We start from the raw sequence: 16,237 nt of genomic DNA on the forward strand, positions 1-16,237 counted from the left end.
AGGTGGGCCCTGGGATTCCAGGGAGGGGGTGTGGGTGGGGTCCTAGCCCCGCCTACTTTCCCCAGCATCGCTGGGCTCCGCGTGGCCGTGGTGATGCTCTCGGCCAAGTTCATCTGGGAGCGCTTCCTTGGGGCTGTGCACTAGCTTGCCTGTGGGGGCTCTGCACCAAGCTCGTCTTCCTGCACTGCTCCCCGGAAACCATGATCAAGTGGACCCAGAGCACCCACCTGCCCCCCAGCACCGCCAGCCGCCCCATGACCCTGTTGCCAGGGCTCTGGCAGGGCCTGGGGAAGCAGCCGTTGCCTCCTAGAGCCCTTTGGCCCCGGGGAAAGCCAGGCCTCTGGCTCACCCCCGTGGGCCCCCCAACACCGGCAGGCAGGCCAGGCCAGCCAGCAGCTGGTGCCCAGCTGGGTCCCTGGTCCTGAGGCCGCCTTTGTGCCTGCACAAGGGAGACTCAGTTCCTCCCCTGCTCCCTGACCCTGCATCCTGTGGCCATGCGGGCGCACCCCTGGTAGGGGGGGCAGACGGTGCCAGCTGCCCTGGAGAAGGAGCCAGACCACCTCGTGACCTCTGCCTCTTCTGGGTGTCTCAGGGGAGGCCGGCAAGTGGGGCCTATTGCAGCACCATTAAGCAAGCTAATGACCCGTGAAGGCTCCCAACCCTGGCTGCGGCCGCCCCTGCTCGGGAGCTCCAGCTCCTTCTCCCCGGCTGCTGCCCACAATTGCTGTCATTGTGTTGGGCGACAGTTTCCTCAGACGGGGCCAGGACCTTGGAGCCAGTTCTTGCCTTTTCAGGCCCAGCCAGGGCTGTGTACGCAGCAGGCAGTTAATAAATATTTGCTTGGGATCAGGCCCAGAAAGAGTCACCTTGATTTCCAGGGCTGTGGGGGCACATGGAGTCTGGGGACCCTTGGGGTGGGGTGGCCAGGGGCTCAGGACACAGCCTAGGGCCACGTGTCCCACAGATCTGCAGCCAGGTCCTCACCCTCAGCCCTAGCTGAAGAGAGGTGGGCACTGTCCCCTTCCCTGTGGGGGCCTCGGACCCAATCCCTTCCTGGGGGGCCCCAGGCAGCCCTGCTGCGACTGACAGCAAAGGGGATGTATGGCAGGGACAAGGTCCTGGCCCACACTGTCACCCAAGCCAGTGGGAGGCTGGCTTCTGGGTGCCTTGGACCCGCCTCACCTGCTTTTCCTGGAGCCCAGGTTCAGGGGTTCCCTGAATCCTGGCAGGGCTCCCGGGAAACCCGAATTGGCTTCGGGGCCGTGCTCTTTATCACCTAGGACAGTGCCCAGGGGCGCGGAAGCACAGTCGACCTCGCACAGCACAGGCTCCAGGACCCTCGAGAGACAGAACAGCCTCCGTGCAGGCTGCCGGGCTGTAGAGAGTTCAGGAGCCCACAGCACTTCCACCTGGAGTCTGTGCTGTGTGCACCCAGAAATTCAAAATGGTCAGGAAGGCCAGGCCTAGGCCCAGCGGCCCCCTATCCTCCTCCCCAGGTCCTGGGCTCCTGTCATCAACACTGGGTTGACCAGCTGGGGCTCAAAGCCAGAGCCGGTCTGGGAGAAGCAGGAGGCAGCCCTGCACCAAAGTCCCTAGATGGGCTCCAGGACCCGGTTCTAAAATGGAGGGGGAGGAGGAAGAACGAGGCCAGGTGAGGGGATGGTGTGACTGTATTTAATTGAACCTCAAGTGAATTCTGAGAGGCCAGAGTGTGACTTCTCTTGCCCTGTAAATCGGGTCCCCTGCAGCAAGTCAGCTCCATCTTTCACAGGGCTGGGCTGGCTGGATGCACTGGCAGCCCTGGCTGGAGTAAGAGCCTGGCTGTCAGCCACACGGGTGCCCTGCACAGGACCTGGGGCTGGGACAGGGCACCAGGCAGGCAGGAGGCCTCACCCTGGGGTGCAGAAGGCCCCAGGGGTAGCAGTTTGTAGAAGCTCTCAGTCCTGTAAGCAACAAACAGAAACAAGCCCCAGCGCTTCCCGGTCCCCTCCCTGTGGCCCGCACCAAACCCTAAGCTGTCTCCTAAAACTTCAACTGTTTCCACCACCACGCTGACGACCAGAAAGACAAACCAAAACCCATCTGAAGGGCAATCTTTCAATTGCTTAAAATTAATCAGTGCAAAGTGAGGTAAAAGATCCCCGTTTGTCAGGGCCGAGGCAGGAGGCTCACACAAGCCTGCGTCTCTTGGAGTCCCTCCCCATGTCCCCCTCCTCGACATCCACCTCACAGCCCAGCGGGGACACCAGGTTCAGCAGAGGGTCCTCAGAGGCACGGCCGAAGAGCGCCAGCAGGAGGGCCACACCGAAGCCTGTGGCTCGCTCACCCTGCAAGCAAAGGGCAGGACACAGACTCTGGGTGTGGGGCTGCAGCACAGGAGGGGTTCCTGGGGACCCCTCACCTCCTGGGTCCCCTCCACGTGCCCCACAGTCCCTTTCTCAGGAAGGAGCTCCTGAGCACCAGCCGGAGCCCAGGGCCTTCCGTGCTGCTGGCTGGACACATTCAGGGCCAGCAGGCCAGGCACAGGCAGTGGGCAAGGCCCTGTGTGCTCTGCCTCCACCCCGGGAGCTCCCCAGGGTGGGGATGGGTGAGACAGATGGCCCAGGATCCCTTCTGGAGGACAGGCTGGCTGGGGAAGGGTCCACACAGCAGCCACTCTGTTCGCAGGGAGGATGAGACTTGGAGGGGGGGACAGTGGGCTGGAGGCTGGGTCACAGACACAGAAGTTTCTGATGAGCTCTGCCAGCAGCTCCAGAGCCAGAGGGGCACTCTGTTTGGACAAGAGGGCGGGAGCAGCCCGGGCCGGTGGGGAGCGGGGACACTCACGGCATGCACCGGTGCAGCAATGTCCAGGTGGACCCAGACTCCGGGCCAGTCGAAGCCGATGTGTGAGGCGATGAAGAGGCCAGCACAGGAGCTGGGGCTGTTGTCTCGGTCCTAGGGAGGCCAGGAGGACACACTGCCTGTGGGTTGCGCCGGCCAGGCCCTCTCCACCCTGCCCCATCGCCTCTCGCTGTTGCTGTCTGCAAGGAGTCTGGGGTGCTGGGAGGGAGCCAGTGTGGGGAGGCAGCTGAAGCTGGGCTGGGAGGGCCTTGACCATGAGCCGAGGAGTCTGCCCCACCATAGGCCAACAGGGAGGCCAGCAAAGGGCCTGATGGGGCAACTGAGCCAGACCCAAGACTAGGGGAGAAACCCCTGGCTGTGTGTCAGGGAAGCCAGAGAGTGGCCCATGCTGTCTAGGATGACTCCTGTGCCCTGACGCCTGCCTCTCAAGCCCTCGTCTGCACTGTGGCTGTTTCTGGGGGGCCCCAGCTCCCTAGGTGCACCAGCACCCTGAAGGCAGGGCTCTGCCTGCCTGGCTCCACCCACGTGGCAGGCTCCAGGCTCTAGGCTCCAAACCTACCGCCACTGAGTTCTTCATGTCAGCCACGGCTGAGGTGAACTCGCTGAAGTGCAGCTCAGGGCAGTAGACCAACGGGTGCACCAGGTCCCCACACTTCCTGCCCGCCTTCACGCAGGCGGCCTCCCACTCAGCGCTGTTGGTGAGCACCGCGGCGTGGTACTTCCCTGTGGCAATGCCCTGGGCAGGCAGGAACCCAGGAAGCGTGTGGACAGGACAGCAGGAGAGAAACACCCAAGACAAAAGAGGGACCGAGAGGCAAACAGAGAAATGAGGGAGCCAGAAGAGAGACGGTTGAGAAAAAAAATGCACAGGCAGAAAGGACCATGGCCATGAAGCACACAGGAGGTGGTTCCCAGCTCTGCGTCCAGCCTGGGCCTCGGCACTGCCCACACCAAGCTCGACGGGCAGCTCCTCCTGCCTCCTTGTGCCCAGTTATGAAAACTTCCTGATGGCAGCCCCCACCCACTGCCTTCCCCACCTCAAGGTCAAGAGGGGGGGTGGGGTTCCCTGGGACCACAGCTAAGGGGTGGATCCAGGGAGCACTCACCTGAGCCCCGGTCAGGGTGGCCATGTCCAGGATGATGTCGGCCCCCAGGTCCTTGCAAGCATAGGACACGCCATCTGCCAGCACCAGCCTGCCCTCGGCATCCGTGTTGTTGATTTCCACCGTCCTGGGGCATGGCAGAGATCCCCACTCAGGGACGGGATTTCCTGGGACACTGGCGTGAGCCCCTTTGAAACTGGGAAGACCCCATTTGGAGCTGCCCATCCCTGTGGCTCCCCGAACCCCAACACATTCCCCCACTGGGAAGGCCGGGATGCCCCCAGTCCCTACAGCAATGCAGTGCCTGGAGCAAAGGGCTTCCAGGTGACATCCCTGCCCCGCTGCTCTTGAGAGCCAGGGACCAGCCATTTGGCTCCCCCATGCCTCAGTTTCTTCATCTGTAAAGTGGGTGGCATGAACCGGCCGGGTTGGCCTTCAGCACACTGTGCCTGGCACCCAGCAGTTGAGGAGGAAGAGCAGGAGATGCGGGGAGGCGCCCACTCAGGCACCAGCTCTTGGGGATGGGGAGAGGGTTCTTCTCTTCTGAATTCTGGAGCCACTTGCTCCTCAGCTGCCAGCTCAGCTTTGACTTTCCAGGGTCAATCTCAAGGGGGAGATGCAGGAGGTGTCCCCGACCAGGGAATCTGGGGGTCAGAGCTTCACACACCCAAAGGTTTCAGGCCTAAATTGTGGAAAGGCCTGTCCTGGTAATGCAGGGTAGACCATGAGCTCCTGGGCCAGGCACTGCAAGGGAGCCTAGCACCTCATCCAGGTGCCATAGGCCCCTCAACGTGAGGTGCGCCTGCTACCAAAGCTCCCCAGCACTCTAGGAAGCAAGGAGCCTGCTGCCCAGGGGACCCCAACACTGGGTGCCCTCCCAATATGCCTGGAGTGAGCTGGCATTGCAGGCCGGGAAGGGTCGCAAGTTCCAACAGTGGGCAGGAAGGAGCAGGAGGGCCAGACGTACTTCCCTGAGTACAGCAGGTGGATGTCATCTGGCCTGGTCGCGTTGGGCCCCACCGAGTTCTCAGCCAAGCAGAACACAGCGTGGAGGTTGTCTTTGAAACCCTGGAGGGAGAAGTGGGCAGAGGCTCCAGTTGTAGGTCATAGGTTTGGGGAGGGGGGAGGACGAGGTGGGGGCTCTCAGACCCACAGACAACAGGAGAGAGACACAGATGGCTCCAAGTTGCAGGGACCAGAGCTCGCCCTCCCTGCCATCCCGGGCACAGTCCTGGCAGATCCCAAGGCCAAGGTTCACCGCTGGGGTTTCCTAGCCTCCCCTGGCAGAGCCCACCCGCCGCAGTAGATGAACCTGGGCACGGGCTGGGCTGTGGGACTCCTGGACTGCATGGGCTGGGCAGTCATGAAGCCTCGCCAACCTGTGCCGACGGAAGGTGGCCAGCAGCCGCGTCCCCTCAATACACACACACACACACACACACACACACACACACACGGGGCAGGAAGAGCTCAGCCTTGTGGAAGTTTAGGTGTGAAGTTATAGCTTTCTGATGCCAAAAACGAAAGTCATTTGTTCACTGAGAAACGTGTGGCCAACAGATGGTGGCAGTTCCTGCCCCGCACAGGCTGTAAGGGTGCCCCCTGACCCCCAAGCGGGCCATGCCCGGGCAGCAATGTCAAATGGAGTAGAGCTCCCAGACCCCTGTCCCTGCTCTTCCTCTGCTCCCAGAGACAAATCTTCAACCAGAATACATCCTCCTAGCATGCAGCATGCCTTGAGGGCGCTGACACACAGCCCTATAGGCTCCAGCGTCTTTCTCATCTCCTGGAACAGCTGACTCTTCCACCACGGGCACAGAGTCCTCACCAAAGGCAAACGCTTGGGATGGTGGGGCAGGGGCAGCCAGCAGGGCAAGGAGTGGCCAGTGGCAGGAGCCGCAGCAGTGGTGCTCGGCAGGGCAGCTGCGAGTCCCTGAGACCTCCCTGGGCCCCCGCTCAGTCCTTGAGCCTCACAGATGGCCCCGCACCCCCACGCAGCACAGGGGAAAGAACCCCACCAGCCTCAGGGTGATGATCTCGGGGCCACCTGTCAGCTCCACAAGGGCCCCGAGTCCCCCGCTGCCACTCTCACAGCCCAGCCTGTGTCAGGGACATGGGGCAGGGGCTTCAGGACCCTCGGCCTCCTCCTCTCGGAGCTCCTCCCCAGATACCCCAGCACTGACATTCCATCTGTGTGAACAGTGACCACAGCCTGTCCCTGTGCTGAGGCCTCCTGCAGTCATTCGAGGGAGAAGTGGGTATTTGGGAACAAATGAATAAATGACAGCATGACCCTGAGGTCACAGGATGAGGCCATGGGGCTCCAGGCCACGGACGCCACAGAGATGAGCTCCACCAACAAAGGAGGGGAGCCCTGAAGTCCTCCCAGAAAGCAGGGTTCTGGATCTGTGGCCTGCTGGGGTGGGGGAGAGGAGGAGGAGGGGGAGGGGGAGGAGGGGGAGGAGGGGAGGAGGGGGAGGAGGAGGGGGGAGGAGGAGGATTCCCAAATGGATGTTTTCAGCCTCCCAGGGAGGGCTGCTACCCCCTGAAGGCTGGGCCCTGCCCCTAATTTCTGATCCAGCAGGTCTGGGGCGGAGCTGAGAACCCACATTACTAACAACATGGGGACTCCACTTGAGAAGTGCTGGCTTAGAAGATGAGCGAGCTGCAGTCCTGGGGCAAACAGTGCTGAGGTCTGCACGGCTGGATGACGTGACACAGAGACACGCAGGCACTGCCCTGCCCTTGCGGCCCTCACGGCCAGTCTGGGGGTTCTCCAATCACCAGGAGCGACTGAAAAAATCCAGGACTCAGCAGAGCTGGAGGTAAGCCCTGGAGCTGTCAATGTTCACACACTCCCTGGGTGTTCCCTGGCACAGTTGGGACTTGCTGGTCTAACAGAAGAGGGTGGCCAAAGATGGGGCTGGACTGTGAGTGCTTCAGGGACAGCGTGGGAAGCGTCTCCAGTGCTACACCAGGGCTTGGGCCTGGTCCCCCAGGGCAGCCAAGGGTTTTGGATAGGTAAGTGGGGCAGGGGCTTTTTTTTGGTGCCAGGCTTGGAGGGTCGCTAACCCCTCCAGAGCCCAGGGCCACCGAGCTCCTGGCGTACCCTTCCATCTTTGAATGGCACATCCTCTTTTTAAAAAGTTCAGAACATTTCATTGTGAAATAATTTCAAACTTATGAAAAAATTGCAGAAATAGTCACAAACAGCCGGGAGTAGTGGCTCATGCCAGTAATCCCAGCACTTTGGGAGGCTGAGGTGGGTGGATTACTTGAGGTCAGGAGTTTGAGACCAGCCTGGCCAACATGGTGAAAACTTGTCTCTACTAAAAATACAAAAATTAGCCAAGTGTGGTGGCACATGCCTGTAATCTCAGCTACTCTGGAGGCTGAGGCAGGAGAATCACTTAAACCTGGGAAGCAGAGGGTGCAGTGAGCCGAGATCACACCACTGCACACCAGCCTGGGCAACAGAGCAAGACACCATCTCAGAAAAAAAAAAAAAGAAACAGCCACAAACAATTCCTCAACATCCTTCACCCAGATTCTGCCAATGTCAGCATCTTGTCCAGCCATGGACAATGGGCAGCAGGGGGTAGTAATCACCAAGACAGGACCATCATCTCTTGGGACCATCCGGATTCCATGCACTCCTCAGACGTCCAGATAGGATCAGGCTCACACATCATGCCCGGCCTGCTTGCTCTCCTTAATCTGGGCGACTACACAGTCTGGCTTTGTCTTTTGTGGCCTTGGTACTTTCAGTGCTGGGTTTGTCTGACGTGTCCTCATGACTACAGGCAGGCCATGCATTTTTGGCGGGAATCCTGCAGAAATGCTGTGTCCTTCCCTGCACACTGCCTCCGGAGGCAATGTCAGGTGGCTCTGTCCCTGCCCTGGTGACATGCCCTGGGACACCTGGTTAGGCTGGGTCGTGAGTGTAACCACTATAAAGCTACCAGAGGCACTCTGAGACCATTTTACTGTCCTGTTCCCATCCCACTCTCATGCTCCAGTTCCAGCACTGTGGGCCACTCTCACCTGGAATGAGGCCTGGCTGTGGGGTGATGACTTCCTGTTTCCATCACTACCTCTGCAGCCTGAAACTGGGATTCAGTGTGAGAAATGGTTCTCCCCCATTCACTTATTCATTCAGTGATCTGTTCCTACCAGTGTGGACACGTGGATGCTGATTTTATTCTCTGGGTAAATTCATTACCCTGAGGATTGATTCTGTGGCTCAGACAGAGGCATATTCCTTTCTAAGAGGCTAACAAGGATATGTGAAGGCCAAGCAGGACATTCGAGTTCACAGTGGAGCCTCCAGGCTGGGGCTCTTGTGGGAGGGGGATCTTTGTTTAGAGTAGGGGTGGGGTGTCCTCAGCACCCCTCAAATCACAGGCCGCGCACCTCTAGAGGTGGAGGAGTGCTGAGAACACTCACGGCTGCTGCCTGATGAATGTGTGATCATTGTCAAGTGGCTTCCTGGGAACGGAGTTCAAGCTCAGAAGAGTCTTCCTGCTGGGACATTCCCGGCCAGCCTGTCCCAGAGGCAGGACAGACCCTCTGTTGGAGGAATAACCAGGGGTGAACGGCAAAGACGGCCACAGAGGGCTGGCCACACGGCTCCTCCAGAACCACTTGCCCACACCTGCCCCCGTGCCACCCGAGAGCAGCAGCTACTCCCTTCAGAGAGAGCTGCCCAGCGAGCACCGCACAGCTGGGCCCGTCCGCCTCAGCATTCTTCCGGTGAGCCCATCTGCCAAAGCCACGGGGCCTGGGCAGAGGCAAGGAGGAGGGCCAGGTAGTGGGAGCCCGGAGCCACCCTGCCCCGTGGCCTGTGATGCTGGGTCAGTCAAGACCCTCCTTGAGTACCGGCCGTGTCCCTTGGTAGTTTATAACCAGTGAAGGAGTAGAGCACAGAGGACACACGCTCCTCCTCCAGCCTCTTTTGACAGGCTCTGCAGCAGACGGGCCACGGCAGGTGCTCATGGAGGCATGGGGCTTGCAGGCTGCGTACAGCCCCAGCTGTGTGCTCCGCATGAGAGAAACAGCCGTGAGCCCTAAGAGGCCATTTCCAAACCTGTGCAGAGCACAGGTGAGGGCCTGCCAGCCCCTCCTGCCCAGGCCACCTCACCCCCGCACCTCAGTGTCCCCACCGGCTAGCCCTGTTAGCAGAAGCCCATCGCACAGTCTGGAATGTGCACGGCCAGCTGGGAAGCCCCGGCAGAAGGAGCTCCCTCTTCCTGGGCTTCCTCCTCCTCCCTCACGGCCAAGAGCAGGACCCTCCAAATTGGAAACTACTTGCCAAGGCCTTTTTGTTTTTCCATTTCAAGTTTACCCCAAGGAACTGGGTTGCTAGCCTGAGAAAGCTAGGCTAGGGAGGTAAAACCTCAGCTGATGAGTCAGTGCACACTCTTCATTGGCCTGTTTCTTTAGATAGGGTCTGGCTCTGTCTCCCAGGCTGCAGTGCAGCAGTGGGATCTTAGCTCACTGCAGCCTCAACCTCCCAGGCTCAATCGATCCTCCGCCACCTCAGCCTCCCAAGTGGCTGAGACTACAGATGCGTGCCACCACGCCTAGCTAGTTTTTAAATTTTTTTTTTTGTAGAAACGGGGTCTTGCAAGGTTGCTATGGGTAGTCTTGAATTTCTGGCTTTCAAGCCATCCTCCTGCCTCCGCCTCCCAAAGTACTGGGATTACAAGCATGAGCTGGCCTCTTAATTTGTTTAATAAGCATTTTTTATGGCCCAAGGGACATCTGGGCTCCATGGGAAGCTCACTCAAGGTTACCCCCACCCCCCACACTCCCCCCGGGTGATTACTGCCACTGAGCAAGGGCTAAGCTTCAGGGCGCCTGCCCACGCAAGAGAGGAAGGGGGCCCGGCCGGGCCTGGGGGTTGGAGGTGATGTCTTGGCGAGACCAGTCACCAGAGGCAGCTCTGCTGCAAAGAAGGGTTGCGGGAGGGATACGCAGAACAACGCATGCCCCTGCCATGAGCTTCTGCCTGCCACATGCCATGCAGGTCTAGGCCAGGCTTCCTCATTGAGCCAAGTGCTCATGGGGCTCTGGAGCCAAGGCAGGCCCTGAGCAGAGAACATGGCTGCACCTTGCCCTCAGGGCCTCCCAGAGCAGCTCTGATGAAGGTGGGAAGCTCTGGGGGCCCCAGAAGAGCCTGGGGGCAGAGTGGGGACAGGCACCCGCTGGGGAGATTCGGGTAGGACCTTGGTGGGGCCTGTGGTGGGACGGACAGGGGAGAGGGGAGCACCCACGAGGCACACCCAGGATGCCCCTGCAGAGGGCGGGCATGGCCCCACTCACCTGCTTGATTGCGGCTCTGAAGGCCCCCAGGACGGCCGCGGCGCCCCCACAGTCTCGCTTCATCCCCGGCATGGTAGTCTGCGGGTGGTACAAAGGGACCAGGACAAAGGTGAGCTGTGAGGTCCAGACCTGGCAGCAGCAGCCCCCCACCCCCACCTGGCCCCACCTTCCCCAGCTCTCAGGCCTGGGCAGCCCCCACACCAGGCCTCCTGGGCACCCACAGAACTCATGAACCTCCTATTGGCCAAGCGGGGTGTTCTCCAGAAGCAACAGGGAGTCATGGCCATAGATGGTGAGGCTCCCTTTTGTTTTGACAGAACTTTGGGGTTATCAAACAATAACTGCATGGAGGGGGAACCCGAGGAGATGCCTGGAGCTGCAGAATTCGCCGTGGCCGGGCTCTGACATTGCCACAGGGACCCCGTGCTTTGAGGCCGGGCACCCTGACCTCAGTCCCGGGCTGCCACGCCACCTGGGGGTCTGTCTGCAGGGCCACTCTCTCTCCACTCCTCCGCACAGTGTGAGAAGGAAGCTGAGGTCCAGGGCGCCGCTGGGGCTTGCTAGAGGTCTCTGGCCAGCACCTCGGGGACCTGGCTGGGCTTGCGTGCTTCCTGCACCCATTGCAGATTCCTACTGTGCTTATGGCAGGGAGGAAGCCTGAGGGGCTGCTGCCGCAATGCAAACCTGCCCTGGCCACCTGTCACCCCCCAGAACAGGGCCTAGCTTCCTCTCCCTGGCATTTAGAGGGCTTTAGCACCTAACGAGACTTAGGCTCAGCATTCTCTGCCCCTCATCACAGCCTTGAACGACGGTGAGGGTTGATGTGAACTCTTCAGTCACATCCACCCCCACTGACATCCATCCACCCCCACTGACACCACCAGCAGTGAGGACACCCTCGCTCCTTCATATCACTGCCAGGTCTACCGCCAGAAGAAGGGGCCACCTCTGCCCTCCTGCTAGTTCACACCTCCTGGCTAATAGTTCACACCTCCTGGCTAATAGTTCACACCTCCTGGTTAACCTGGGTCTAAAGAGGGGCCACCCTTCTCCCGCAGTGTCCACACTGTTTTCTATACGCTGGTTCAGAGTGTTACACATTTTTACATTTTACAGGTTCCCAAATAGAATTCACAAGTTCATATTTTAAATTAACAGCAGGTCCTCAGAGGTAAAGGTTTGGGTATGAAATTTACTGAATCATTTTTGAACCCTTATCTTATTACACAAGTCTTGAATTTTAGTGCAAAGTATTTTTAGACGTAAACTGAGCTGCTTTTATAACTGAGTGTAAATGACCCATCTCGTACTACTGAAAATAAGCCATCTCTTCTGAGCTAATCTGTGAGAAAGCACAGGATTGTTTAAATGGAAAAACAGGGCCTCCGATCTGGAATCAAACCATGTGCAAAATGGGTCACACAGAAATGCCTGGAAACGGCTGCTCACTGTACACCATGTCTCCCCCCGTCACAGCTGCCAGCTCCTTCCCAATTGCAGGTGGAGCCAGGACTGGGCTTGCAAATACAGCTCAATTGATTGTGCAAAGTTTCACCAGCCCCCATATGTTGTTTCTGTTTTTATAGAACAGTGATTTAAGACGGTCTCTGCCTTTTTCACTGGGCTGACACTTGCACCCCATGCTAGAGTATCAGGCCACAGTCCCAAAGAGATCGGGGAGCCGCTGTATTCATTTCCATGCCCTCTGGGAAAATGAACCAATGACAATTTCACGTTAGAATTTCCTTGCTGAAGCAGTAAAATTAATTTTTAAAACTCTCAACCCTTGGGTACAATACATTTTCCATACTCCGTGTGACTCATAATGCACTCCCGCTGTTGCTGACGGGCAGTGGTCGGTCAGAGCAGAAGCTCAGCTGTGATTGCTGGGGGAGTTCTGAGCTCCATGAGCCACTTTGGCCACGACACCATTTTTACTTGAAAGAAAAACTGACAGACAAATGGCATTTAATTGGATTTAGGTATCTGGCAGATATTTCCCAGAAAAGGAGCCTCTTACTTCCAGAAACAGCTGACATTATTTATTGCCAATGGTATACATTTCAGCTTTTAAGCAAAAATCAGAATTTTGAAAAACTTTCTCCTATCACCATGACAACTTCATACTCAATGACTTTTCTAATGAGATGGATGGTGATATTAAGTGATTTTTTGATACTATATAATGTAATGTGTCAAAAATTTGAATTTCTGCAGAACTCTGTGAACCAACATTTTTCAAGTGAACATTCATATTACAAAAACCACATGTTCAAAGTGAGAGAGAACAGTGGATTTAACTGCCACGGAGCACAAAAGTCTACTCGCGAGGCCTCAGATTCCATGTTATAACCAGCCTTTAAGAAGCTACCACTTGTTGAGTTTTGGTGTAATAGCAAAGAATGTTCATAGTTAGCTGAAAAAGGTACTAAAATCCTTGTCCCTGTTTCAACTATAAAATGCGTGAGGCCAGATTTTCTTGATACAATTCAACTGAAACAACATATTCCCATAGACTACATTGGAAGTAGACGCAAGGTCCCTAGCTGTCTTCTATTAAGCCAGACACTGACAGGATTTGTGAAAATGTACAACAATGCTACTCTCTCAGTAAATTATTTTTTCATTTTGGGAAAATGCTTATCTTCATAAAATTATATTATAACATGCAATGGATTTATATGTTATTTTTAATGAATTATACATATGTTATAATTTCTCACTTTTAATTTCCAGTAGAGTAAATATCAATAGCTATCACTGTTATACAAAAAGCCTCTTTGGGGTCGGTACTTGTTAAGAGTGTAAAGGGGTCTCCAGTAATGCATTTGAGGCCTGCTAGTCTGCGCTGATCTTGATCTGCCCTTGAAATCTTTGAAAATGGAGCCGTGATTTTTCTTGCAAAACTGGGAGCTGGGCTGGCTCCACCCAGCTTACTTTTTGAGGAGTGACCATTTCTGCACCATTTGCTCTAGAGGAAGCCACTGGGGAGAATGCCCGCTGCATTTGCGTTTCACACCAGGCCCCTGGGGTGAGATTGTGAGCGCCTTCAGGTCAGGATTGGGGTCTTTCCATCAATGGCTTGAGCCTCAGTGCCCACTCCACACCGTAATAGCTCAGGAAAGGCCTGCTGGTTGATCCCAAATCCACGTAGAACAGTTCCAACTGCAGCGGGGAAGATGGGCTGGTTTAAAATGAAAAACCAGGTATTGTTTCACTGGTGCCAGAACACCCAGCTCTTCCTTGTATTATGGGGTCTGCAGACCAGTTGGACCCCGGGAATAGGCAGGGGCTATAGTCTCATTTTCAGAAGGTGATCTGGAGCCATGGAAAATGCCTTACTCTCTGGCAGTTCTACCAGCCACCCTCAGACCACAGCTTCCCTGGAGGCTGTGCGGCTATGGCCTCTAGGGAAGGCCTACGTGGTCAGGTTTTTCCTTTGTGTTAATTTCCAGGCCAGGAGCTGACTAACTGCACAGGTGTACCCACAGCCACATGAGATGAAGTCAGGTGCGATGATATTTTCCCTAAGTGACTATAGTTAGTGCCACAAGCAAACGAATGAATTCCCAGGTAGCTCATCTTCTCACATTGGTCCACAACAAGCCGACATCAAAAACAAGCATCTGATCTAAGGAGAAGAGGGTCCACGACTCTACCAGCCAGAATGTAGCAGCTTCCAAGGTGACCGTGGGTATTGAGGGTGGGTGCGAGGGTGGGAGCAGCCAGTACCAGGTGCAGGTAGTAGGGGGCACACGATCTGTGGCGAATTTAGGAATCATAATAAACTAAAAGTCAGCTTGCTCATTACCACCATGTGCTGGTATCTCTGAACAAAGTCAGCAATAACATATTCCTCCTCCAAAAATCTGTTTGTTGTTGAAGTTTAAAAAATTGCTGTGGCTACGGTTGCGTTTTAATCACACAAACAAAAGCTTCAAATTCGCATATCTTTGTTACTTATCCTGAAAGTAACATTACATGGACGTTAACAATGACCCGACACAAAATTGGCCCTGACACTCGTGGAATCTACTACCCACACTCCTGAGAATCGCTCTGACGGTCAGATCCTGTGGGCTGGCTCTGGGCACAGTCGGGGCCTCCAGGGCCCATGATTTCCTACCTCCCAGTGTCGAAACAGAGGACCCAAAATAAAACACGAGCGCACGGGATGGTCAAAACGAAGACGCGGAACCTGCGTTCCTTCAGTTCCCTCATTCCATGTGAACACTTGGAGTTACTGTGTCCAAAATGTTTTTGTTCCGCGGACATCTGAAAGCCACAAGAATCCACCCTGAAGAACTGAACACATGGTGGGTGTTGTGATTGCTGGAATTTACTGTGAAATGGGATTTTTAGGAATCTCTGCCAAATGATACCGTATTAAAGACTTTTCCTAAGTATCTATGTATCTGTTGCCTCACATGATTGGAGCTCTTCAAAATCAAAATTAACAGATAGTATTCTTGGACCAACTAGGAGTGAAGACAGCTGACAACTCTGCCTACTGAACATACATTAGTAAAGAAGATCAATTTAAATGAAACCATTGTCAAATGTGTAGATGCTAAGACCCAAAGCCAGAGACATTCATTCCACCATCTAGTACCCCAAGAGACCCATAGGGAGGAATGTTTTTTCTATTAAAAAAAAAAAAAAACCCCCTTTTTATGATTAGTGTCATTTCCTGCTTAGTTCTAAACAGTTTTGTGGTTTAGAGGAGGGATGGGAACTGCTCATCCTCTCCAGGTATGAAATAGACTAGGCATGCTAGAGAGCGTGGCGAGCTGCACCAGCGCCTCCCTGAACAGCAGCAGACACTAGGGCTCAGTGTCAGGAAGGCAGCAGCGAGTGCCGAGGCCCTGCCGCACACCAAACTGGAGAATGGGCGACACCAGGGGCAGGCCCACTGGCTCCAAGGGAATGCTGCCAGGCGGGAACAGAACGCCAGCACTGGCAGACCTTCCGAGTTCACAAAAGGCCGGAAATCCAGACTTTGATGAGAATCCTTCCTGGTTTCAAATACTGGTAGCGAATTCAAATTTTAAAAACGCCAGGCCTCTGTGAGCCTTGCGGGCTGCTAGTGTGCAGTGTCTGCTGCGGATGCACTCCCTGCTCCTTCCAGACCTCCTGAGGTACGTACTTCCCAGTCTGCCCCCTCCCTGTCCTTCCCAGCCCAGGCCTGAGCACAGAGGCTGCTCACACGGTGTGTAGGATGAATGGATGGAGATGGCGCGGAGGAGGGCAGGTCTTGCTGGGGCAGGCAGACTCGGCCACAGCGGGGGTTCCACAAGCACCCGTTCTCCTGGGATGGCAGGACAGAAAGCCATACCACAGGACAGGCGTCTAGGGCCACCTCACAGGGATGTTCCTGGGTGACTCGCTTCTGTGCCGTATGCAGATTCCCCTTGCTCTTGGGGGTCACGTGCCTTTGGAGGGTCTTGTGTGGCCACTCTGAGCATTTTCTCGCTGGGGACCATGGGCAGACTCAGAGACACAGGCATCCCCTCGCCCTTCCCTTCTTCGGACAAAGCCCCCAAGCAGCAAGCCCTGCCTCCCTGGCCCTGCTTGCCACTCCTTCCGTCATTTCCGGGGCTGCTCTCGGGCCCTGGCCAGGCTTTTGTTTCCAGACCCTTCTGAAGGGTGGGCATGAAACCCAGGGGGCCACGTGAAGTTGTTGCCTCAGCATGGGAACCGGCCCTGCAGCCTCTCCCTGAACCCACCCCAACCCAGAACCCCAGAAACCTTGCTGCCTCCACCCCATGACACCTCTGAGAGGGCTGGCTGGACCCAAACTGGGCCCCTCCCCACCTCCAGGGCACCCTGGAGAGCTGGCCCCACACCTCACCTTCCCCTCCCCACCCCACCCCACCCCCAGGGCACCCTGGAGAGCCAGCCCCACATCTCACCTTCCCCTCCCCACCCCCAGGGCACCCTGGAGAGCCAGCCCCACATCTCACCTT

At 56.4% G+C, this 16,237-nt stretch overlaps 1 protein-coding gene across 5 annotated transcripts in view; it reads right to left on the reverse strand.

Moving 5' to 3' along the window:
- Nucleotides 1–1,639: 1,639 nt before the first annotated feature.
- LOC116463354 (probable aminopeptidase NPEPL1) overlaps nucleotides 1,640–16,237 on the reverse strand; it is a 63,484-nt gene continuing 48,886 nt past the window's right edge. For all 5 annotated transcript variants that reach the window (XM_032146411.2, XM_032146420.2, XM_032146419.2 and 2 more), the window contains 6 exons: nucleotides 10,272–10,349; nucleotides 4,915–5,015; nucleotides 3,951–4,074; nucleotides 3,404–3,580; nucleotides 2,827–2,937; nucleotides 1,640–2,327 (listed from right to left, as the gene is read on the reverse strand). In XM_032146411.2, the coding sequence (XP_032002302.1) occupies nucleotides 2,169–2,327; nucleotides 2,827–2,937; nucleotides 3,404–3,580; nucleotides 3,951–4,074; nucleotides 4,915–5,015; nucleotides 10,272–10,349 (750 nt within the window). In that variant the 3' untranslated portion in view covers nucleotides 1,640–2,168. The remainder of the gene's footprint in view (nucleotides 2,328–2,826; nucleotides 2,938–3,403; nucleotides 3,581–3,950; nucleotides 4,075–4,914; nucleotides 5,016–10,271; nucleotides 10,350–16,237) is intronic.

This window comes from Hylobates moloch, unplaced genomic scaffold (assembly GCF_009828535.3).
Source record: "Hylobates moloch isolate HMO894 unplaced genomic scaffold, HMol_V3 SCAFFOLD_34, whole genome shotgun sequence".
In the NCBI taxonomy this organism is placed as follows: Eukaryota; Metazoa; Chordata; class Mammalia; order Primates; family Hylobatidae; genus Hylobates; species Hylobates moloch.